At 38.6% G+C, this 26527-nt stretch overlaps 1 protein-coding gene across 2 annotated transcripts in view; it reads right to left on the bottom strand.

Annotated features, from left to right (window-relative positions):
• Positions 1-2023: 2023 nt before the first annotated feature.
• The window catches only part of chn (zinc finger transcriptional factor charlatan), a 62891-nt gene continuing 38387 nt past the window's right edge, over positions 2024-26527 (bottom strand). For both annotated transcript variants that reach the window (XM_083138889.1, XM_083138888.1), the window contains 3 exons: positions 20451-21955; positions 18622-18711; positions 2024-6617 (listed from right to left, as the gene is read on the bottom strand). In XM_083138889.1, the coding sequence (XP_082995015.1) occupies positions 5330-6617; positions 18622-18711; positions 20451-21844 (2772 nt within the window). In that variant the 5' untranslated portion in view covers positions 21845-21955 and the 3' untranslated portion in view covers positions 2024-5329. The remainder of the gene's footprint in view (positions 6618-18621; positions 18712-20450; positions 21956-26527) is intronic.

Genomic DNA, 26527 nt, shown 5'->3' with positions numbered 1-26527 from the left:
CTTTTGTTTCTCCAATGGCTGAGATTCTTTACTGGTTTTATTTTTTATTAATAAATAGATAATATTAATTACTGAAATGTTAGTAAAATTTTTCTGCTATTGAAAAAACAAAAATTATTATTAACATAAATTATGAGACCATGTAGACTATTTGCAAAGATTTAAGTTACAAATGTGAACTTAGGAATATTTTAACGCAAAACCATATTAACATAGAATAATTGCAATGGGATCCTCATGTAGTAACATTTGTGAATATTATGAACAACTTGAAATTATGACTTTGGTATATGTTCTGTAGCAAGCAAAAATTAATATTGGTAGACATCAGTCTTTGGCATTAACACTAAGGGGGCTTTGAGTTTCTCATAATCTTGATGCTTGCCTTAACCTTTTGATTCGAGTGGTCATTTTCGTCTAAGTTCATCTGAAGTCTTGTCCTTCAGAGGACAAGCTATCATTGGGATCACTTTTTGCCACATGCGGAGAACTGGTAAACACGTGGGGTCACACAGAGCATGTGGAAACCTTGCGTCCATGTGGACTCGTGTGGTCTGTGTCTGTCCTACTAAACATTGAATGTGCATGTAAATCACATTTATTTTGTTACATCAAAATTTAGCTTATTCAAATCTGCATTAACCTTTAGCATCTGGATGATTGATATTTCTGTTAAGGATGGGCCAGCAGCAATTAACACCCCGTTTCTTGAAAACTACAGACGATATTTCAGTTGTCTTTTTTTATCTTTATTATAGATATGAAGGTATTACATACTCGAAATACCAAACAATATATTAATTGTTACTATTATTAACAAGCCAAGTTGAAAAGTCATTTGTTTCCCTTCGTTAGCCCCGTAATAATATAGTATAGATTTTAAAAGTGGCTGTGATTTCTGAACTACTGCATTTTTTAAAAAAAAAATCTAAGTAAGAATGAGTAAAAAACAACATTTTGAGGAACGTTTGACAATTAAAGGGGCATTGCGGGGGAGGGGGGGGGGTAAAAGCCGGATGTTCGAAATTTGCATGGTCTATGTGACAGAATCTTCCCATATCTTGAAAACTATACACTATATTTCACTTGTCTTTTTTGTTCATTAGTACACATGTAACATATTCGAATTACAAAACAATATATCCATTGTTACTATTATCAACAAGCTGTTTGACAAAGTCCTTTGTTTCCCTTTTGCTACTGTGAGATAAATTGAAGATAAAGGGCTATAACTTCTCCACTGCATCTTTTTTGAAAAAAAAATAAATTCTGCATGCAAGGGGAAGTTGGGGCAAAGACCCAAAGTTCAAAATTTTCTGTAACTACGCAAAATTTCCAAATGCCATATTTTTTTGTTTAGTGTGTTTTCCAAACGACTGCTCTCTTTGAAATTCTATAAATTAAAAACTTGTGGTCCGATCATGATGAAATTTAAATAGTGTAGGAAATGTTCTTATGAATTTTGTGAAACAACTTTTTCTTAGTATTGGGTAGCCAGACCTTCAAATATGATCTTGGTGTTGTTTTGAAGCTTGTTCCAGCTGTTTATAAAATTCATTATCATTGTCCAACGGTTGTTGCTGTAGACACAGTCACCCTCCAGAAGACTTGTGAGGTTGTCAGGTCAGGTCATGAAGATAGGGGAGGTTGATTTGAAATGAACGCCTCTGGTTAGCAGCACCAAGGTACAGCAGGCAACAATAATGTGCCTAGCAGCATTAGGCAAACCAAAAACAATAGAAGCATGCCAAGTAAGGGTCCAGCAAGTTCAAATAAGGATGGTGACAGTATCTGCTGAAATTACTAAGCCACTAACAAAACCCAGTTGCACAGATGAGTGAGTACTTCAGTTCTTTATATTTGTTTACTACCATCCCAAAATACTAACATATCCAAGTTACAGAGAACAACTTATTAATGGTATTCATGATGGATGCGGTAAACGCTGTTTAAAGTTACTAACGTGAAATTTGGAAAATTTCTAAATTTTCTAAATTTCACGTAAGTAATTATGAATGGTAGTTTGTTTTCAAGAATAGTAATCATGGAAGTGATGGGTAGGGGGAAAAAAACAAGTTTTTTATAGAAAAGAAATTTTTGTAAGTACTGGTACTTAATTTACAATAAAAGAATAGCTAAAAGTTGTACATGTGAATGTCAATACAAGAAAACATTTAAAAATTTTGAATCAGAAAAGGTAAAGTTCATACTTTTTTAAAAAAATTGTTTCATATACCAACGTCAAGTCCATCAGACTACTACAGATACAAACCATGATCAAATACGAACAACCCAGAATTTCCTCTCAACTGACAGTTTGTTGGCTATTAGTGTGATAATACCCGAATTATAGTTGCAAATTCTCTCACTTACGCTGAGATTATTTGGAATGTAGTGAGCATTTTTGCACTTGAATACAGTCAGAACCAGACAACATGGGAATGCATTCAACAGACAACTGGAATAACACCACTCTTATGCAACCATTTTATAATGTTTTCCTTCCATATTTATAAAGGATGAATAATACCACAAATATAATCACAATACTCCGATAATTATTTTGCTCCACATCAAATTCATTTACCCATTAATAATGGTCCCATTGTAAATGTTCCTCTTTGAAATTAAAGGTACCATGATTTAAGGGATTACACTGATTAAGAATGCAAGAAATTCATATTTCTGAATTCATTACTTGATCACTACAGAAGTTTTTTTTTTTAGATGCAGACACAACAGTATTATTTCAATAGTATGTAAAAATTTGTTAGTTTATTGTCCGATACAACAGAAGAAAGTACATATTCTATTTCATGTCTCCTTCCTGTATACGTAATTTGTATTTTTAACGTAAAACGCAACTATATGAATTTCAAGGTTCCTTGTTGATGTAATCCCTTGCATGGTATATATTAAAAAAGTAGAGTGCTATATTTGTACTAGATCTTATTGCTATTCTAATAATCATTACAGCAAAGAGAATACTCTTTTTAGTATTAGCATGCGAAATAAATTTTCAGTAAGAAGTGTGACACTTAGAATGGTGTGCAGTTACATCCAGAGAATTAAAAAATGTGATACGAGTAATTTTATTTGAATTTAAAGAAAGAAGTATCGATCAAGATGTAGATTCTTAATCTAAAAATTCACTGTGTTGAATATGTGTTGCGAGCTGATTCAATATATTTTTTTATATATCATATATTAATGTGCTTTTAAATGTCAACTATAATTTCTGAGAAAAGTTTTAGAAATGTGCACACAACATTATGGGTTGTATGAAATAGACCAATGGTGGAGAAGAAAAAGAAGTGATGTTGGTTTACCATATCTAGATAGCAACTATTTTAAGGTAGCATCAATGGAAACACTGTTTTACCAATATAAACTGCTTGAACTTTTGAAGACCCATATTCTTCAATAAGGCAAGTAAAATACCCCATTACCTTTTTCATATTACAAAAGAGGTTACATTAAAGAGTATAAAACAGCATTTACATGTTTTCATGTTAGTATTTTAAAACCTCTTGTAAAAATAATTGTCATGTTGCAAGCAGTACAAGGAAATTTGGTATATTTAGTGCTTTTACTCTTATGAGGCAAAATTCTATTTTGCTAATACTGTGGTTTTCAATGCAATTAAAAAATAAATTCCATTACAAATCAAATTAAATCGTAATGCAAGCTGGTAATTCTAACAGTGAAGTCAAGGATAAGGAAATTCACGTGTTTCTTCTGGTGATACTGTACAGTCACGGACACTGCCGACTTGTAATGAATACATTGACTTTCAATGGAATCGTTACAAGCCAGCAGTGTCCGTGACTGTACAACATTACCGTGCTTCAATTTTATTGATATTCCTAACTATTGTTGTAAGAAATTCTATCAGGCACATGGTTGTGTAAGAACTGAGTAAATACTGAGAGACTGTGCATGTTGTAATTGTAACTTTTATATTTGTTTACCTGCATGAATGAATTACGTAAAGCTATAATAGATATATAGAACTACTAAATATTAACAATAACAGAATGGAACCTATCTTGCAAATTTTAGTAATATAGCACCTTGCACTTTTTCACATTAAAACTTTTATAGGGCAACCTTCTTAGCATACAGGAAAAGAAAATGCATACTAAGCAGAACAAAATACTTTACACATACAATTCTGAACACAATACTCTATGGCACAAAATACATTCTGTAATATGATTTATTTCTGCATGCTGCAGAAAATAATTATTTTAAGTAATGTTAATAAATAAATACAAAGCTAAATGTAACTTCTTACAGTAACAAACATAGAAACTAAGACAAAATATTCATATGAGGGATAAATATTTTGTGCACTGGCAACATTATTTTTTAAAACCGATAATGTACTAATTAGAAGTATAACAACAAATACTTTCTTGGAAATCTAGAAATTATAAATGATTACAGTGATCAAACTTTACACATAGATCATGCTATACTTTGCAAACTGAAATGGAACATGTGATGCATTGCAATAAATTTGATCATGTTTGTGAAACTAGGGTTGAGATAGATTCTGGATCCAATATCAGAATGTAAAAATTCAGATCTGACCATTTCTAATCAAAACTCTAAAAAACTGAGGAAGGATTACAAATCATGTTGCAATTGTAACATTGTACCATCATTTTGTAGTCTCATACTAATTGTCTGTGAAGTTTATAAGTACCTGTAACGGTTACACATGACTTGTTGAATTTGTGAGAGTTTACACCTCGTAGCATGCCAAATTATCAACTGCTTCTACAAAGCATGAAGTCTTGCCTGAATGAAAAAGAATAAAAATGCCATACCAACTTAAAGGCCATATTATATGAACAAGAAGCCTGTATTTTAATGCAGAGATCTTGCGTTGTTGAGTTGTCATATAATATTAAGTACTGATACTATAAATGTTGCAAACTTAACTAGATTTTGAAATATTCATTAATAGTAACTCTTGTGTACTTAACACTAATCAAGTGAAATGGCAACTTTTTATGCTTTACCAGATACTACATTTATGGTTTGTGACTGCTGCCTATATCTTGCAAATTTTACTCAAAATTTTTCTATTGATAAGAGTGGTTAATTGGATTTGAGAATAAACTACATTTATTTTTTATTCCAATTCAAGAACATTATTTCACTTATGCCTATCACCGTGCTGTATAGGCACAGAGAAGGCAATAAGAGTATTCAAATGGACATGTGGTAACAAAAGGCTTTACCCAAACAAAAACATAACATGGAAATAAGACAACAGCAGAGAGCATACAATACCTCAAGTTCTTGATTTCATTCGCCCTCATGAAGCAGCTTGCGGAGATAGAAGTACAGGTACGCATGTAGGTTTAACATGCTCTGCTGATGTCACTAAGGAAGAACATTGAGAGTCTTGTACTGTTGCAGATGCAGTCCCTTTGCTGAAAGGTTCCTCTGTGCTTGCCGTTGCTGTTGATGCATTTTCCAACGGAATGTCACTTGTCTTGTGCGGATTCACATGCTCACGACTCGCATGCAACACAACCTGATACTGATGCTTACACGTCACGTCACAATGCTCACACTGAAACTGACTCTTTGTATGTCTCCACGAAACATGCAGAAGTAAATTTGATTTTATAAAATACACCGATTGACACCAACAACATCGAAATTCTTTACGGCTCACAATGCTCTGAGTGTATTTTTCCTTTAACTTATAAGCAACTGATTTTTTCTTCATTTTGTGGCTTTTCCTGGTCTCGCAGAGAACCTGAATTTCCATTGGGTCCAATGTTGTCACCAATCTCCGTGGGCAACTTTGTTTCCGAGATCGTTGCTTCAGACTACGAGAATGCCACTCCAGGAAGCTCTTACTATCGTTCAGGGTATCACTTGGCAGTGGATTTGAACGTTCTGATAGATTATCTATAACCGATGCTAGTATACCGTTACTTTTTTTGAAGCTTTTCACTACCGCATCCTTGATTCCGAAGTGTTTTTTAAAGACCCCAGAACAGGCCATGCACAGCTCATTATGATGCTGAGCCCAGTGTTGATTGAAAGCATCGTGGGTACTCACACTTAGTCCACAATGTGGACACCTTATTATAAACTCATCATTGTGTAACATCTCCACGTGTTCTTGTAAGGCAGTTTCATACGGTGTCTTGAAAGAACATTCTTCTGCTCTGCACTGCACCAGCAGTCCCGCGTGAATACGCATATGTTCCATCATTGCATTTTGCGATGCACACCCGTAACAACACACACTGCATATATATGGGTACTTTGGTTCGATTCTCAGCGCTTTGTGATGTGTCAGAATGTGCGTCTCGAGCGAATTATCGTCAATGAACTCGCAACCACAATCGTGACACAGAAAATACGGAGGTTCCTCCTCTTCGTACAATTTTGGATTTTTGATGTTGTGTTTCACCTCCAAATGTTCTCCCATACTTAGTTCGTCAGTTGTCCGGAAATCACAGATGTCGCAATGGACAACCATCTTTTTGTGCTGCATGATGGAATGGGCTTCAAGATCTGCATGCGTTTCAAAATGCTCTCCACAGATGTTGCAGCTGGGCCTACTCTTTACCAATGGATTTTGGCTGGAACAGGCAGGGAACTTCATCAACCAACTATTACAACTTCTTCCCAAATGGGAAATATGATCAAAGTCAGAAAATTGGGTTAGCTTGGTCACACACAAACACAATTATTATTTTTTTTTTACTACTTCTCCCGTTTTTAATTACAGTCTCAAGTGTTAGGTATATTCCTAACTAACATGTCCACTGTTCCGATGTCCTCTTTCTCTTATCTTGCAATGAAACAGAGAGAAATTATCTTTTAACATCTCAATCAATTTTCAATCATATTTTAAAAAAGAATTCCAAAGCCTACAGCAAACGTGTACGTATACTAATCATATATATGTATATAAAAACAGCTTAGAAGCTGAATACCTACAGTAATTATGCTGAAATTTTCTACAACATTTCAACTTTATGTTATGTTACAGTTACAATGGCATGCTTGCATCAGAACTGCAATCCAATCATTTTTTTTAACTACTATTTTGAATTGTGTTATAATTCAACGTTGCATTTATGTGTGGCATATGGCATTAGTATCTATACATATATAATGTACAGGGTGATCCATTCGAGATGTCAGAAAAGTAAACCGTTATATACAAGAGGTTAATGTACGTATCTCCGAGCAGCTTGTTGTAATATAAGCAGAAAGGATGTAAGTTTCGAATGAGTGGAGGTTTCCAGACTTCGACATGGCGGCGTTAATGTGCATGGTAACGACGGTGGTGGTCACGTCACAACAGCACACACAGTATGTTGTATAGTATGCAAAATTTTCGAGTATTACATACTTACATCCTTTGTGCACAGATACGTACATTAACCTCTTGTGTATAAAGGTTTACTTTTAAAACATCTCAAACGGATCACCCTGTACTTAAGCACAGATTTCCTAAGAGAAAACAGCTACTTCTAAGAACACAGGGATGCTAAATAGCTAACATTGCTATTGTGTGTCCAAAGTCAAGATGTTACTAACATTTCTTGCTAGTTTTCCTAAATATACAATTTATAAAAAGTATTAACTATTGGGTTATTTTTTCTTTCCAGAATAAGAGTATCAGAAAATTTTATATATTTTAATGTCTCACATTAACAACCTATTTCGTGTCCCCTATTCATTTCATTGAACTAGCCCATGGTACATCATAGTAAATGTCTCAATTTTGCACACACAAGTACTGTATACGAGAAAACAGAAATTTAAGTCCATTGAAATTGAATCAGTATAAATTATATAAAAGTACAGTAGAACTACATAATATTGTTACTTCAGATAATATATTTAATATCTAGCATGAAAATGTGTCTTCTAAATACCTGTGACAGTAGCCTAACATCTTAATTTTTAAATTTAAAAGGGGGAAAAATAGTCCAGAGAAGGAGAGTTTCATCCAGGTAACATTTACTGTCAACAAATAGTAATTCACTATTGCCTGTTCATGTTCCGGTAAAAGTCTTGTAGTACAGGGTCAATGAAACTAATAATAACTGCATTATTTATACATTGTAATATTGACACACTTCAAGCTTTTTAAGTCTCTTAGAATGGCTCAATCGGTAATGCGTCTGACTACCATGCTAAAGGTCCCGGGTTCGATCCCTGGCCGGTTCAAATCCGGGAACTTTTCTAACGATGGAAGCGACCCCGGCACCCACCCAGCGTCGAATAACATGGGTACCTGGGGGAAACCGTGGGGGGGTAAAGGTGGTCAGGGGTGTGATGCTGATCACATCACCCCCACTCACGACCGGATCAAGAAAGTGTGGGGTGTTACCCCCACACGCCTTCATGGCATGGTGCTATGCACAGGGGAGCACTTTACCTTTGCACTTTTTTTTTTCACTAAGAAAAATGGAAGATTGATTACACGAACAAATAGAAAATTCAACTTAAAAATGATCAAATAGTTGTAGTTTCATCTTTCACAGACATTGTGTAGTATAATTTGATTTGATTTCTGTTCGCTTTTCTGCCACTTTTGGCTAATAACGATGATGAGTGGTTGCATGATGAAATTGATGAAGGGACACTTTCAAAGAATGCCCAGGCCAGGATATGAACCAGGGTGTGTGTACCAGGCATCGTAGCATGATCTGCTAACCACTCTTACCACCAAGGTTGTCTATTCTGTAATATTAAATGAACTATGACCAATGATAAGTCCGAATGCAAAATATATAATTCTCTATATTGTAGAGATATGGAGATTATTAAACCGAGAAAACCTCGTCATGTTAATATTCACACTTGCTTATTTCCTGGACTTGTCCGACCAGCGAGCGATCCCAAGAATGCGCTAACTTGTAACTTTCGTAAAACAATGAACTGGAAAGGCAAACGCGTGGATCTAAACAGGATCTACCACGTTTGAAAGGTTTAACAACCTTTCGACGCCTAGAATGATAAAAGCAAGCTCCTACCCGGAGCTCGCTCTCTTTTGATTCTGACACTCATCGACGCTACATGGATAACTAGTCCGACTACAACACGTTACACTGCTAACTACGACGATGGAACACGGAGTTACCGCTGCCTAGCATGCTACAAGGCGCAAGGGATCGCTTGGCTTGGTGAACTGAGGGTCGCTGGATAGAACCTTGGAACTGTCACGATTCGGTCTGCGAGAAGCATTAGGACAAGACAACACACACATCTACCAGGTATGAACAAGCGTGAATAACCTTACACCAACTTTCCATATCTCTACCCTCCTACGGAGCAGGTTCAGCCATCAAACATTATTAAGCTCTACCTAAATGTTTAAATGAAACTTCCCTGTACCTCTCTAACCCCAGGAAAACGGGCTTACAACATGGTGGAGGTGCTTCAGGCCCTTTTTGCAATTAAGTACCCTCCTGTACGAATTGCTTTACATTAAATTATTCTCTCCCCCCCCTCCCTCCCACTTTGGAAGCATTTTTAAAGTAAATTTTTAGTAATTCCAACTCATACTCCCACAGTACGCTTAAGATGCGTCAGACCCAGTGACAATTATGTGTATTACCCTATGGACAACAACCCCTCTTTTTCTTTTATGCCGAGCCCCCCCCCTTTTTCAACAAAATCTAGTTCTTCTGCATAACATGTATTCAAGCATCATTCACACAGGAATGAGAACACTTGCTTATACTTATTTGACCAGCGATATATTCATGACGTAAATAACTGTATGCCCATACTTTCATTTGTTCTTTGGTCAGCACGACGAACCTTCGTTTATGAATACGTCACAGATAGCGTTGCACGAACACCTAGATTCCTCCCTCGACCAAATCATAGAGTTAGCAACTGCAATCACGGCAAATCCAATAAATCCACGACCTTTATCCCCAATTCCCTCCCCTCCACTAACACGGTTAAGGTCTGCTAATAGAAATTACCCTCAATTTGTCCTTGGACTACAAACACCCGACAAAAACCAACCCCAGCCCTTAGCAAGTACCCCAGGTGAAGTTCCTACTCCCTCTAAAGGTACTAATAACTCTGATCACTTAACTGTAGAAATTCCCACGACTAACATGGCCACCCAAATTCCAACTGCATTATACCCGGCACCATTTAGCGGAAATGACCCCAAGCACATTGACTCATTTTTCCTCAAGCTCCAAAATGTAGCACACGCCGCAGGATGGTCGGAAGCTAAGCGTAAAGAGATGTTACCTTTATTTTTGACGGACACCGCTTTAACTTATTTTCATGACATACAGAGACGACCCAATTTTGTAGACTTGACATACACCCATATCAAAGACGAGCTAAGTACGCTATTTAAGGGATCATACCTTTCAGCGGATCCTGTACAGATAATTCTCCAGAGAAAACAGGTGGTAACCGAGCCCATTCACACCTACGTTATTGCTAAAAAGGCGTTAGTCCAGCAATACTTCCCGAACGCCACTGAAGAACAAACTCTCTCTTATATCATCACGGGACTGCGAGCCAAATACATTGGCTGTTTAACCAACAAGCATTTCGCTAGAACAGAAGAATTAATTGCCCACCTACAGAATTTCGAACGCCAGCAGTCATTAATTAATTCACGTATGTTGGAAGAGAAATTGGAAATAGATCAGGCAATTGCACAGGCAAGCTTACCCCAGACATTCACCCCGTCACCACTTCACAGCTGTTCGCATGCACAGGTCTATTCCCCCCTCCCCAGTAATTCTCACACCTTGACTCAGCACTTTGTACCATACAACCAATGTCCATCTCCCTTTTTCCCACCATCGACTCATCAAGTCCAAAGTCTACAATCACAGCCCGCTCCTGTAATTCCTTCCCAGACCTATCAAGCACCCAGTTTCTCAGCGTTACAATCTGGCATGTTTGCTGTACCGAGTTCTGATAGTGCCCGCTGCGCGGCGATACCAGCCGTACCCAGAGTAGAACACGCTCAAAATGCTACCTCTGGTGATGAAATAAACAAACTTTCGTCACAAATGTCGACCTTAGCTTTGCATTCAACCGAAGAGATGAACGCCAGTTCTCTTTTCAATCTTTGCTCAAATGTGCTGGAATTTGCGAAGACGGCTAATCAAAACGCACATAACAGAGGTTTCAACAAGGGGAATAATAAGTCCTCTTCCTACAGAAATAATAATAATTCTAGAGCTAATCACAGAGGTAACTTTCGATCGAACTCAAGAGGCCAGTTCAGAAGTAATGGTAACAAGAGGTTTCAACGTCGAGATCAGGCTAATCGCGACGATGCAAATACCTCAGCCTGCAAGTTTTGTGGTCGTTATAATCACGAGAGCGACAACTGCTTTTACAAGCCACAACGAGACAGTGATTTAAACTAAAATCGTCTTCGACTTGCAGGGACGAAATCGAAGATAATACCAGATTAGATAAAGTTCCTATAATTGAGAGAAATGGCCTATACTTTATTCATAGTAGCATACAAGGAAAACAGGTAGATTTACTTATTGACGTGGGTTCCCAAATCTCAATTTATCCTTCCCATCTTCTCCCTACTGAAAGAAAAACATACAAAGTACAATCCACAATCCAAGGTGTGTCCGGATCGAAACTGAGTGTGTCTGAAATTGTAGTTCTTCCTATCATAATTGGAAAGCGTAAATATTCGCACCCATTTAGAATAGTAGATTCAACTAACGTCCCTCCCCTTTTAGGAAATGACTTTTTACGAACGCAAAGGTGCGAAATGTCGCTAAAAGACAATACAATAACTCTTTGTCATTTAGGACGTACTCCTAATTATAGTATTTTAAGATCAAAGTACAAGACTCACCAGCTGTCGCATGACATATTTACCCAAATTGAGAATGTAAATGTGTATGAGGGAAAAGCTACTCTTTCAGACACAGTTCAGTTAAGTCCACGATCCAAGACTTATATCAATTTGAACATTACCACTACGACACCTAACACCCCTAAGCCTGTACTTTTTACCCCATCTGCTTCCCTTATGAGCCAGCATCCAGTAGTTCTTCCCAATGCTGCAGTAAACCCGCAGTCACCTGTCATTCACATACACAACCCTACGGAAACCACAATCACTTTGGAAAGTGACACAATAGTAGGCGAAATATCGACATGTGAAATTTTAACTGACGTTACTTCCGTTTGGGAAAAAAGTGAAGATGTTGCATTTTCATACTCTTGTAATGAAAATACTACAGTAAAGCAACAACTTAGTGACAGTCAAAAGAAATTTGACCCCTCCCTCCTCACAGTTAACCCTGATTTTCCCCGAGAAGAAAGAGAAAAAATCCTAAAGCTCGCATACACGTATGCAGATATTTTTCTCTGGCCAGGGGATAAATTGACTAAAACTAATATTTTGGAGTATGATATCAAACTGACAGATGACACCCCAGTGTATGCCAAAACCTACCCTATTCCTTTTCATTACCGAGAACCCATGAAACAGGAAGTTCAGAAATTACTAGACCAAGGTGTTATAGAACGCTGTGAAGGGAGTCCCTATCGACACCCAGTCCTATTAGTTAAGAAACCCAATGGGACTTACCGTTTTATCTCTGACCTCCGCGACCTAAACCGGATAATAGCTCCGATTTCCTTACAATCCCCAGACATAAAAACCATCATGACAGAGATGGCTGGAAAGAAATATTACTCAATTCTAGATCTGTCCAGTGCATTCTTTCAGGTATCATTAACAGAGCGTTCTAGGGACATTACCGCCTTTTCTATTAACAATCTGGGTAGTTTTAGGTATGCTAGGTTATGCCAGGGATTGAAAACATCCCCCGGTGTAATGAATCGCGTAAGTGAACTTGCCCTTAGCGGAATAGACAGTTCAGAACTTTCTGTTTACACTGATGATATTATTATTTACAGTTCAAATCTCCCACACATGCTTAACATACTGGACAGAGTGTTTCAAAAGTTACGAACAGCATCCCTTAAATTATCACCCTCTAAGTGTAGGCTAGCTTTTACCGAAGTTAAAGTCCTTGGTAATTTGGTATCTCAAAAGGGAGTTAAGATTTCAGAACACATTCTTAAAGCTATTTTGGAATATCCCACCCCTACCACCAAACGCAAGCTTCGTAGTTTTCTAGGACTTGTCAATTTCATTCGACGATTTGTGCAAGGTTTTGCAGGACCAACAGAATGTTTATTCAAGCTTCTTAAAAAGAATGTTAAGTTTCAATGGACTGATGAACACCACAAAAGCTTCGAAACACTGAAAGAAATGATCACGTCCGCCCCTATCCTCCGCCCTTATGACCCTAAACGCCCCTCATATGTATACATTGACGCGAGCGGAATTGGCATCGGAGGATCGCTGTTACAGCCTGATGACGAAGGAAATTTACATCCATGTGCCTATTGTTCACGAGCCTTAACAGACACAGAGAAAAGAGCTGACACATTTTCACTCGAAATTGCAGGTGCGTATTATGTTTTGAAAACTTTCAAATTTTTTCTTATGAATCAACATTTTGTGGTTCTCACAGACAACAAAGCCTTATCTTATCTTCGTTCAACTAAACACCATAGTTCTATTTTAGGAAGAAGAGCCCTTTATTTTCAGAATTTTGATTTCGAAATAAGGCATGTCAGCGCTAGTAAAAATGAACTTGCGGATGCACTCTCCCGTGCAAGTTTACCGCTTGACAAGACTAATCTTGACAAGAAAGATGATGATGATGATGATGACTTATTCTTTCATCAAGTATTTCATGCACAAGCAGCAGATTTTGATGTTAGTTCAGAACAACGTAAAGACCCCTATTTCAGAGACATTATTGACGTATTAGAAAACAAAGATAAAGCTAGTGACCCTAAACTAGAAAAGCTTTCGTATTCTTATGTACTCAAAAATGGAGTCTTATACAGGACTAATAAAATCAAAACTGGTAATAGGGATAGACTTTGTATCCCCCATGCATTAAGAAATCAAGTTTTCGACCTTATTCATGCACACAAAATGAACGGAAGTCACCAAGGTGCTCAAAAGACATATAATTTAATGCTTATGCGCTACTTCTTCCCTAATATGAAGAAATTTGTGTACGATAAGGTTAGACATTGCATCCCTTGTCAGATTTCAAAGAAACCACAAGGTTCTAAACCGCATACGCTGCAAACATTTCAACCAGCCCAAATTCCTTTCCAACGAATTCATATTGACGTATGTGGTCCTTTAGTCTCTTCAAAAACGCACAAATACAAATATTTCCTATCAGTAGTCGATAGTTGTACAAGGTATGTAATTACAGCTCCTTTGGCTCATCACGATGCACAAAACATAGCAACAGCTTTAGTTGAGAAAGTCTTTTTAGTCCATGGCATCCCGGAAACGATCTATTTAGATCGTTCAACGCCCAATTCAAGTTTACTCTTACGAGAGTTAGCTAATCTTACAGGTGTACAACTAAAATATGTAGATACTTGTGCCCATTTCACGAATGGATTAGTTGAAAGTTCATTTAGTTACTTAAAGAAAGTTATGAGAGTCTTTGTGTTAGAAAAGAAAGCTTCATGGTGTGACTATTTAGCTAGCGCAGCGTTCAGCCACAACGTTACAATCCATTCTGGATCCCTCCAGAGCCCGTATTTTACTTTATTTGGCTACAACCCAAGGATCTTAGCTGACGCTGTCCTTCCTTCGAACCCCGACAATGTTTCCCAGACGAACGCACAGAGACTTGAACTCCTGACCTCCATACGAAAGACCGCACATGACAACTTGAACAAGCGTTACGAACAGCAGAAAAAGTACGCAGACAGCACTTCTAGGAAAATACAGTACTCACCAGGACAACATGTATGGATTTTAGATGCCACTCCAACTCCAGGCGTGTCAAAAGCTTTTGCGTCCTCTTATAAGTACAAAGGAACTATTCTTCGCAAAGTTAATGAGAATTCCTACGAAGTAACTTTCATCGACGGCAGGAGTAAACAAAAGACTGACACTATTACTATTTCTAGACTCAAAGCCCGCTACGACTAGTGCCATAAAAACCCCACTAACATTCATTAACACGCCACTCCGTTAACCTCTCTTTAGCCTCATCGCTCCGTACATTGCACATGCTAGCGTCCCATGATCCAGCATTTTCTCACGCTCATCGACTCCCCTCCTCCCTCTTTCCACTTCCAGTGCTCGCACTGCATTTCTGCGTTGGAACGAACTCATTTTTATTTTTAATACAACATGGTTATTTTTATTTTTTAACAAGACCAGGATTATAGAATGCTATTTCAATCGTCGGAACATTTATAATACATCTCTTGCCTAATAATTATTTTTTTTACAGATATTTTCATGTTATTTTATAATATGCGATTAAACGCATGGTAATAGTCAGAACATATCACTTAGCTGATTTGACTAATAAGTACTTAGTGTGTTTATGATTCTAACTAGCAAATATTTTTTTTTCCCCATTTGCTGGTACATATACGCTCAAATGAAGAAAAAAGTACAAAGAAATAAAGAACGAATGAACTAAGATAGAACAAGATCAATGATTTAAAGAACAAATGAACTGCGTAGAACTTGCTTGAACTTTTGGCTTTTTGGCCACAGCATTTTTTTTATTTACGCTCAGGTGTAACGCGAACTGCTTCTTTGAAAGCTGCAATGCACTAAATATGTTAATAAAGCATATAATAAAATAGGCAAATGTTCCCACTCTCTCCTTTAATATTATAATAGTGATAGCATACAACATGGTATAGCTCATATCCCATGAAATTACAATCTACTGTATTTTTCAATGAACTATTACACAAATATATTACTTACTCTTTTTCACTTCTTTTTCATTTTTTTTATTAGCAGCGAATCGAAGGCGCTTAAACCTTTGTCCACAATACACGTAAAATTCTTGCAATTGCTTTTATAAACGACATTTACACATATTACAGAAGGAAATGTCTCGTAATCACTTAGTTCGTTCTATTATCGCTGAATTCCCCTTTTCTTTTCTCATTTCAGACCCCTACAACAAGATGTCTCCTGCTCATTATGCTATTATCGCATCCATCATAATAGCTCTTCTCGGCATACTTATTTTATTGGCATTATTAATTATATCTTGCTGTTGTTCCCACAAATCACGTGTCACAACACCCCAACAACAATTAAAGAAACTTTCCATCAGTGCCCCGATTGCTTTACAATCACTTGCGCATGCCCCGGAGACACCAGTCATTCCCACACCACCCCCTCTTCCCCCGGCCCCTTTCACTACTGGTACGAAACAAATTAATACTCCAACTCAATGTACCACCATTCTTTCGAAAGGACGCCGACTTCCGGCACCTCAAGTCACGCCACCGCCGCCCCCGGCCCCTATCCCGGCTAAGCCGACTATTCCACCTATTCCCCCCCCATTCCCCCCCGGCGAACTTCCCTCATGTAAACCTGTTAATCATAAACAGGTCCCCTTAAAAACTCTACGTCACATAAGCAACAACGCCCCTTCGCCGTCATTCAAATTAGATATTACCTCCCATCCCCCCCAAAATAATTCACCAGTTTTAACTGAAAGTCCTTTTTCAATTGATTTTATAACCCGTCATCACTTATTGTAAATCTGCTCCACTACCTTTTGCTTTTTCCTAATTTTTCCCTTTACGCTTGTTTCATTATCTCATCGCCACGGATGTTCCTGGACCCATGACGACCACCGGCTTGTACCATCGAGCGACAGACCTAGGCTCATCGCAGAGACCAACAACGATCTTGTGGACTTCCAGCACCAACAAGGACCCGTTCCCGTCTGGACCCATGGCTGATTTTTCCATCTCCTACGCCGCGACCCAGACGTGGAGCGCTTTACCCAGGACGTCTCTAGACCCAAAGCGCCATCGCAAATTTGACTTCCAGACTCAACTTCGCTGACGTCACGGCGATCTTCATCGACAGGCCACGCCCACTCCGTGCAACTTCCTGCACTTGTTTACTGACGACACATGATACTTATTGTTATCTTACATCGGCTACAAGTGTTCCGGTGCTCAGCTACTTCAAGTACCGTCAGGCACACGCAATTAATACAAACATATGTCATTTACAGTGCCAAAGTTAGTGCCCATGGGTGCTACCCATATTGGATTAGAGATACGTCTCTTTCTTTTGTGTTTTTTTTATTATCGTCAGCTGCACAGCACGTCCAGCCTATGGCGGCATGCAGTTTACAGAGTTGCCATAGGTAACATACCTCAAGGCTCCGCCCAGCATCGTGTATGTTCCGCCGAGTGTACTTTGAACTCAGCAAACAGTAACTACAACCGCTTGCGGTTCCCGGCGTTTCTTCACACTGTGCTGACATGTGTTTTTTTTTTTATTATTGTGGTGTCATCACTCAATCAAAACTAGTTCAGTGTCACACTTATGTAATTATTTTTATCCATGCCTCAAGACTTAGTTAATTGTGCTCGTACTTTTTGAGTTTATATGAGGCTATAACCTACAGTTTTCATTTTTTTTATTATTCTACGTGTTTTTATATTTTTTTTCTCCACGGTGTTTGGAGCTGCAATATTTTTGATGATATGACTATTCTGGTGATTACAATTTTTTTTTATGGTGATGCGACTCTTCTAGTGATTTCCTGTAATGGTTTTCTACGAGTTTGATTTGTTAATAAATCCTAATTTTTAAATATAACCTACTCCGGCCGAGGTAGTCGACCATCACAGAGTGGTTCGATTATTTCAACAAGGGGAATGTAGAGATATGGAGATTATTAAACCGAGAAAACCTCGTCATGTTAATATTCACACTTGCTTATTTCCTGGACTTGTCCGACCAGCGAGCGATCCCAAGAATGCGCTAACTTGTAACTTTCGTAAAACAATGAACTGGAAAGGCAAACGCGTGGATCTAAACAGGATCTACCACGTTTGAAAGGTTTAACAACCTTTCGACGCCTAGAATGATAAAAGCAAGCTCCTACCCGGAGCTCGCTCTCTTTTGATTCTGACACTCATCGACGCTACATGGATAACTAGTCCGACTACAACACGTTACACTGCTAACTACGACGATGGAACACGGAGTTACCGCTGCCTAGCATGCTACAAGGCGCAAGGGATCGCTTGGCTTGGTGAACTGAGGGTCGCTGGATAGAACCTTGGAACTGTCACGATTCGGTCTGCGAGAAGCATTAGGACAAGACAACACACACATCTACCAGGTATGAACAAGCGTGAATAACCTTACACCAACTTTCCATATCTCTACCCTCCTACGGAGCAGGTTCAGCCATCAAACATTATTAAGCTCTACCTAAATGTTTAAATGAAACTTCCCTGTACCTCTCTAACCCCAGGAAAACGGGGTTACAACAATATGTATATATTCAGTGCTCAAAGTTGGAAATTCTAGATTGGGGATGCTTGTATGGTTCAACATGGTGAAGTATGTGGTGAGGCTGCTTATGCAAATTATCCAAGCTGAGTAGATGGCATGCTGCTGTGCCCTTCCCCACATAAAGCACTGCATATGTAGGTCAGAAGAAACCAATAACGATAGTTACATAAGAAATACAAGAATCTTACCAAAATGAACCTCCAATTGAAGGCTGGTAGCACGAAAAGCTGACGTTCCTTAAAACATTGTTAGAACGATTATTCCTATATTCCAAAGGGCTGAAAATATTAAAAGGAAGCAAATATAACAATTATTTTCATACTGGTAAATCCTGGCATGAATAATACAAGCTAAAATAGCTTTTAGAAATAGTGATGATGCAGTAAACTTAAGGAATCCACATATCTAAATATTTATACTTTGAGTTTTTATGTACAAAATTGTTTGCTCAATATCAAATCTCTGAGCATTTAAGGTATTAGAGCATGCAACATGAAAGTCTGAAACTATCGGGCATAAAACCAGCATAAACTAAGTATTTTCATTTGTATCAATTGCAAAAGAAAATGCTTCTTAATGTTCAACTGAATGTAGGAATTGCTATTGAAAATACACTGTATAGTCAAAAGTCACCGGACATCCAGTGCTGTTCATTCTAAAGACACCAGCCAGGTAACTAATAAGATATTGGACCTCCCTTAGCTATTATTACAGCATTTACTCTTTGGGGCAGGCTGGTGGATTTTTTTTTCCATTCGACCTCTAGCCTCGTGAATGGTTCATGTGTGGTTTTCAGCCGAGTGGATCTAGCACGCAACTGACACTCCAGTTCATCCCAAAGATGTTCTATGGGATTCCAGTCAAGGCTTTGAGCAGGAAAGCTAAGCACATCCACCTGATTGTCCTCAAAACGTGACACAATGGACCCTGCTTTATAGGCAGCATGATGTCCAAAATGTCCTCATAAACACCACTGTTCATGTTGCTATTGACCAAAACTAATGGTCCGAGCCCAAACCAGGAAAAATAGCCCCTGAACATGATACTACTGCCACGTTCACTTGGGTGTCCGGTGACTTTTGGCTATATAGTGTACAGTTCAATCACAATGCAAAGCTGAACTCAACACAATATGTACAATTTATTTGGTTTGCATTGTAAGTTGATGTTTACTTAGAAAGTATTCTAAAAGATGAGATTAGCGGAGTAATGAAAAACCTAGTAACAGATAAAGATGCACTGAAAGAAAATCTTTAGTGTGAAGTAGCAAAAAAAAAAAAGGTTGGGAATTACCAAATTCTGCACTTTGTCTCCTATAACAGTAATTTATTCAGATACCTATACAGGCTTTGGGTAACAGAGTTTTGCAACAGCCCATCTTTTTATTAATTCTAGCATGGTAAGGTTCAAATGTAATTTTTATATTTGAACATCGATGGATGTTTGTGAGTGTCCATTCATCAATTTCATCATGTTATCATTCGTCCCCATCTTCGCAAATTAGCCAAAAGTGGCACAAGAAGTGAAGTAAAATAAAGCAAATCGATCAATCTAATGCATATTTATAAACATATGAGCTGGTATCAAAGAATATGAATAGAAAGCCAAGCAGAACTGTACAAAGTTTTTATGTTGCATTTCTAACTCTTGGGTTAATCATAAATGTGAATACTTATCAACATACTGTATGGTAACCTCTGTTATAAATTGTTATTATTACTGGTGCTACTATTGCTATTATTATTATAAGTTGTCTCTCATTCTTCTCGAAGTTTTTAATTACAGTTATAAGCAAGCACTATTTGGTGACTCACCACAAAATACATTGGCAATTTTTATATTTAGGGAATATATTTAATATGCCTTTAAAAACAACCAGAAATTTACTGTATAGATTGAAGATAACTTTATAGGTCTTAAGGGAAAGGGGTCTCCTTTCCCGTCCCTTCTTAATCAGCTCTTGAACTAAGCTACATGCCACAGAAGTAATTAATTAATTTTTAACAGCAGTACTTACTGATGCTCCTGCATGTGGTCACTTAGGGTAAGTTGATCGTCAGCTAAGAAAGAACACTTATTGCAGACTCTCTTGTTGTGAACTTTTAAAACATGCGTTGCTAATCGTTCCGATCTTGCAGCTTTGTAATCACACAGATTGCATAGGAAAGGCTTGATGTGAGTGTTGAGATGCCTTTTCAAACACCAATTATCAACACCAGACCATGAGCAGTAGCAACATGAATACAGTTTGTCGCCCTTTTTCTTCTTGCTGCCGTGGGGTTTATTGTTCGTAGCATGCGGCCCATTGTGGGAAATGTTATTGTGAAGGTTATGATTGTACTTGTCTCGATGCTTTAGATTGGTCCTGTTGATGTTGAAAGTTGGTTGATGGAGTATTGGTGGTGGAGGGTGTTGTGAGTGGTGTTGCTGGCCGTGCGACTGGTGCTGCATATGTTGCTGCTGAGGGCGATTATTGTACCTATTATAATATGACATTCCGCTTGCATTTTTGGGGGGTTGTCTCCTGATTTTGTTGATGTCATATGGGTGGTCCCTGTGCATCCTGAGAAAATGTTTCTTAACATGATCTGCTCTGTTGAACTGTTTTTGGCAAACGTAACACTGGAATGGTTTTTCGTCCTTGTGAATATTTTCGTGACGAGTGAAGAGATCACGCCGATCTGTAGCGTAAGGACAGAAAGTGCAACAGTACCTCTTGTCTGCATTTGCAGCTTGGTATTCTTGCTTGCTTTCTACTTTGGTCTTCAGGTTTTGAAGGAATTTTGTCACTTCCTCCAAAATCGGATTTTCCTTCCATAACGAGCCGTCGGCGTACTGTTCATTATGCTGTCTCGTTAGATGCATTCGGACACATCGTGCCCATGCGCTAGTGTAAGGACAACGAGGACACTGAAATACCCTGAGATTCGCATGTGTTCCCAACCAATGTTCTGCCACACGTGACAGGAACCCAACGCAATCACATTCAAAGCACTTGAACAATTTTTGAGCTGGGTTGTAACTTGCTATCTTGGAACTTGTCCACGGGAGGACTTCATCACTGGAGACCCACTTATCATCACCGGAGGATGATGAATGTGGGTGGGAGGAATGGTTTGAGTGAGACGAGAGAGAGTGAAAGTGAGAATGTACTTTCCCATCTGCAGTTCTGGCTTTGCTATCCGGGGGCATAGACTGGTATCCATTTTGCATGAGTGCTAGGCCAAATGCAGTAAGGCCACCTTCTTCTTTAAATCCACCGGCACCATCGTCAAAGTCCATCATTCGCATCACTCCTTCACCATCCTGGATGTCGGGTAGGCCTTCTTCTCCATACAGTTTTTTGGTAATCTCCTTAAACATGTCTTCGTAGCAATCCATGGCTGACAGTGGGATTGGTGCTTCCATCATTAATCATATCCAGTTAATACCTGGTAACGAAGGCCTTCCTGACAAACAAATCTGTTTTCTTTCAACCTTTTCGGCATTGATGATGAATTGTGAGTGCCACTGCCAGGAATCCTGTAGGCAAAGAAAGAAATACATTAGAAAAGATTCTAATTATTTTATATTTTTACAAATATGCATTCATATGATGAAAAACCAGCACAGTGCACCACTTCTGAGATGAACACAATCAGGGATGGGTGTGGGTGTCCACCTAAATAAATTAGTTAAAAAAGATACACTTTAGATAAATAGGCTAGAAAGCCATGAATCCAACTACAATAAGCTATGAAATGTGATCTTAAAACATTTAAATTATTAATTAATACAAGATTGGATTAAAAGTAATTATTTCTTGCCACCAGAGTGACCTTCCTAAAAAAGGCTCAACCAGTTACTGCATGAATAACTATGCAATAAATTCTAACACAGGATGGTCCAAAAATGACTTTACAACTTTGTAAGTGTATAAAAATGTACTTGTTATTTTAAAAAAGGGTAATGGAAATTCCCGTCAGCAAACTCGAAATATTACAAATAATATATATATATATATATATCTTGCACCCGGCAAAAAATGTTCAGAGGTAATGGCAACGGGGCCGCCTTCCATGTTCCTACCCCTGTATTGAGGAAGCTGTAAGCACGATGCTTGTATTCTAGAAGCACGGTGCTTGTATTCTAGACGGTATGACATAAATAATCCACAACCAAATAAACGAAAACGATTTTTCCTTCGTTTCCTGTTGCCATGCTCACGAAAATGTTCTGGCCTTACTAATTCTTCCTGCATTGGGTGGAAAAACATTGGAAAGCATGGATATTTTTGAGTGACTGTGCATTCCATAAAAAGTATCATCTGCAACAGTCATATAGGGTGAGGCAGTCAAATGGGAACATTAGTCTCGGAGTAAATCTGCCCATGCTGCTGCGTAGCATCTCCAACAGAATGTTGTGGATCTCTTGCCGAATTCGCTCCTTCAAATTATCCCTGGTTCTTGGAGGGTTGTCCTTGAATACTTTGGATTCGAGGTAACCCCAAAGGGAAAAGTCAGGAGCCGCAAATTGGGTGAACAGGCAGGCCACGGAATATCGCCGAGTGTGCTGATGAGATGACCATGAAATGCAAGTCTTAAGCACATCCATAGACACACTGGCAGTATGGCTAGTTGCATCTGGGTCATAGTCATCGAGGACAGGCAGGAAAAAGGTTACCAATATGTCAGCATAACGTCATGGACGGATTTACTCTGAGACTCCGACAATGTGTGCAAAACGAAGGACGCCATCTTACTGACACCATATTAAAAAAAAATAACATTTTTCAGGTACACTAGCAATTTCAACTCATGTACAGTACATTCATGTTCGAAAATTAACTAATATATGCTTTCTCTATTTTTGTAATTTTTTAAATCTTCCCGTTTGATTGCCTCACCCTATATAATCAAAAGGTTGAATAACACACATTTCTGCAGGGGTGCCCATCCCGCCAAATAACTGTTCATCACCCCCCCCCTTGCCCTTACACACAAATATAGTTTTGATAAACACATACTAATTTATTTTTGTTTGAATGTCGATAATTTGATTTTGTTAATTAAATTTTGGAAATTATAGTATATTACAATTATCCAGTCAGTCGTAGCACAGGAACACATTCAAGCGAAACAAATCCTGCTTGAAATCATCCAACACTGAAACCGAAGTCCACATGGAAGTTCCGAGCCGACTTGGAACAACCTCAAATAAAACACCAGACATTGTTTACCACTGGCTGAGATGCCAACAATCGAAAGGCGCATATCATTCGAAACCTTTCATTGCAGTTGAAATTAAAAGGCTAAAGAAAGAGAAAGCACGGCTTCCATGTTTGCTACAGGAAATAGTGTTCTTGTGGATGTTAAATAATGAAGTAGATGCTGAACATCTAATAACCCTAACTAAAAATAAATATGGTAGCAAAACTAAAATTTTGCCCCCCCCCAAAAAAAAAACATTATTACCATGACTCAAGCGCGTCATGAATCCCCCCTGCATTCTTGTGATTAAAATGAAATATTGTGTGTAATATATAATTTTACGGTAACATTAATTTTCCAATGGGCATGGGCCCCTCGCTCCCATTCCGGACGTCCATGATTAAAGTGCAAAAGGCTTTACCTGGCACGGCTCCCGCTGTCGTCTGCAGGACGTTGTTGCCACTTCGGCGGAAGCGAGCAAACGTAGCGACAAGCCAGGCTGCGAGCGGTAATTTGGGGGTGCAAGCACAGACGTCTCCACCACCAGAACATTCACGTCCTTGACAACGTGGCAACAAAGGACAAGCGAAGAAAGCGGCGACCCCTGGTAGGCAGAGGACAAAGCACGTGCTGTCTCCAAGGCTTCTGCCAATGGTTGAAAACATTCACGTGACGCCCGGGAAAATCTGCTAGCAGAAGGAAATCTATGGTTTGGCGCGAACTGTGCCAGGTTAAATCTTTTCCACTGTACCTGGTGTTTTAAATAACTGAATTAGCTCGCTAATACTGCCTAGATTTAACTATTAGTTGGGTTCAAGATTACATATGACATAAACCTCCGATTAAAAATGGCCGTGCATAAACCCTTTAAAACCACAACATTTATTTTAGTTCTTATTTTAATTGAGTAGTTAGTCTTACTCAGACGTTCATGTTAAATCAACATCCCTCACAAGTTTCTGGTGGGTGAGGGTCGGCCTCCGAATGGTGCGCACCTCTGCGATGTGTTTGGTATTCCAGGAAAAATACACGTAAAATTTCTTACCCAATATGTCCAACTAGCTATGGCTCGTGACAACAATATGGCTGTTTCACGTGCAACAACTGAACCTTGATTCATCTTTGTAGGTATGTAGTGTCGCTTTTCTGCCACTTTTATCTAATCGCAACGATTGGGATGAGCGATGATATGATGAAATTGACGAAGGGACACACATAACCTCCATGCTCATGCCGGGATTCAGATCCGTGACCCCTGGCGTCGTAGCGCGATGTGCTAACCACTCCGCCACGGGGGCCGGCCATGTCCTCCGATGAAGATTTTTCTTTGCTATATATCTCATCCGTAAGGTTCGCCCTCATCCCTCTGGTCATACTACTCATTTTTAAACTACATTTTGGCGACTGTATTTCAAGATACAAGAGTAACTCCTGTTTCCATGATCAATTCTGATAAATTTTTGGGGTCCAAATTGATATCTATAACATATGAAAACTACATGTTTTGTGTCATTACAATGTATGATTGCTTTGTTTCCTTTTCTTAATACCTAACCCTCAATTTTGAGGGGGGCAGGTACCCTTGTCCCTCGATAATTCCGTTAATGACGTCATACAATAAACACCTGCTAATAAAAATCTGACAACGTTGGTGGTCGGGCGGGCTGAATTCAATAGGAGTAGGTGGAAAGTAGGAGTGGGACTTCTCCGTAGGTGAGGCGTTAAAATATCGACATGCAACTGTGAAAAAAGTCCACGAAGAGGGCCGACCGGTTGAATATGTAGATCATGAGTGGAAGGGAACTTCACGAGAACCCAATCATAAATTTTAATTGCTATTATTATTATTTTATAACTCATTATACGCTAAGCAATAAGATACTTATACATAGAATGTAAATATTAACTGAATGTGCATTGATATCAGGATTTTTTTTTTTAGGGAGGGGCCAGAGCCATGTTTATATATACATGCAGTGGCGGCTATTTGGGAGAACCTGGAGGGCAGATACCACTAACTTTTTTTTGCCACTTTTGCACCCTGAACTATGGCCTCTTAATGCTTGTCTACCAAGAGAAAATAACTGTCCTTTCCCCCCTCCCCCACTTTTGGCACCCAATCGCTAATACTAGTGAGAAGTATTCGGATAGTTCTGAGTTTCGCAAGTTAAAAATGTATTAAAATTTTCTTTATTTTCTTACACCAGAAACATTGAACAATAATTCTATGTTTAGAAAATAATCTATTTATAAATTGAATTGTACTCTTTAGCAATTATTATTACAATAAATAATCCTAAATGTGAGTTAACCCATAGCCCGCTATGAAGGATTGTAGTGGGCATTTTCACCTGGTAGCCAGTAGCGGCGATTGAGTGCCAAAACTGGGGGGGGCAAGGATAATTTACTTTCAGACAAGTCTGAGTTTTTGTTTTAGGTTAGGTTCACTTTTATGCACAGATGACCAATTGGGACAGGACCTACAGTTTTATTAAAGTGGCATCTGAACCACTGTGTACCTCTACCAGGTCTGGATAAACAAGGCATAGTGCAGAAGCAAAAGTGGAAATAGTGGGGGGAAATCCCCCACCTATGCCCCTCCAATCGCTGCCATTGCTGGTAGCCTTGCATCAATGGTTATAAAACTAAAAGTACCCAATATCGCAGACTGCAGACTTCTGGAGCCTGCCTCTCTACACAACAAACACATTCATTTATGCTAGGACAAAATTGAAATTTTTACAAGTTTAAAAAATCTTCGTTGTTATTTTCGTAGCTTTTTATAGGTTCACATTTTAAATTTCATGTCTCGAGGGCGGGGGCATGGCCCCCCATGGCCCGTCCCCTGCGTACGGGCCTGGATATCAGTGCGTTTTCCAGTATGTTACAACTTACGAGGGTCACT

The sequence above is a fragment of the Lepisma saccharinum genome, chromosome 17 (genome assembly GCF_977018435.1).
Source record: "Lepisma saccharinum chromosome 17, izLepSacc3.1, whole genome shotgun sequence".
Lineage (NCBI taxonomy): Eukaryota > Metazoa > Arthropoda > Insecta > Zygentoma > Lepismatidae > Lepisma > Lepisma saccharinum.
Note: the sequence above shows the minus strand (reverse complement) of the source record. Positions and strands in the feature narration are given on the sequence as shown.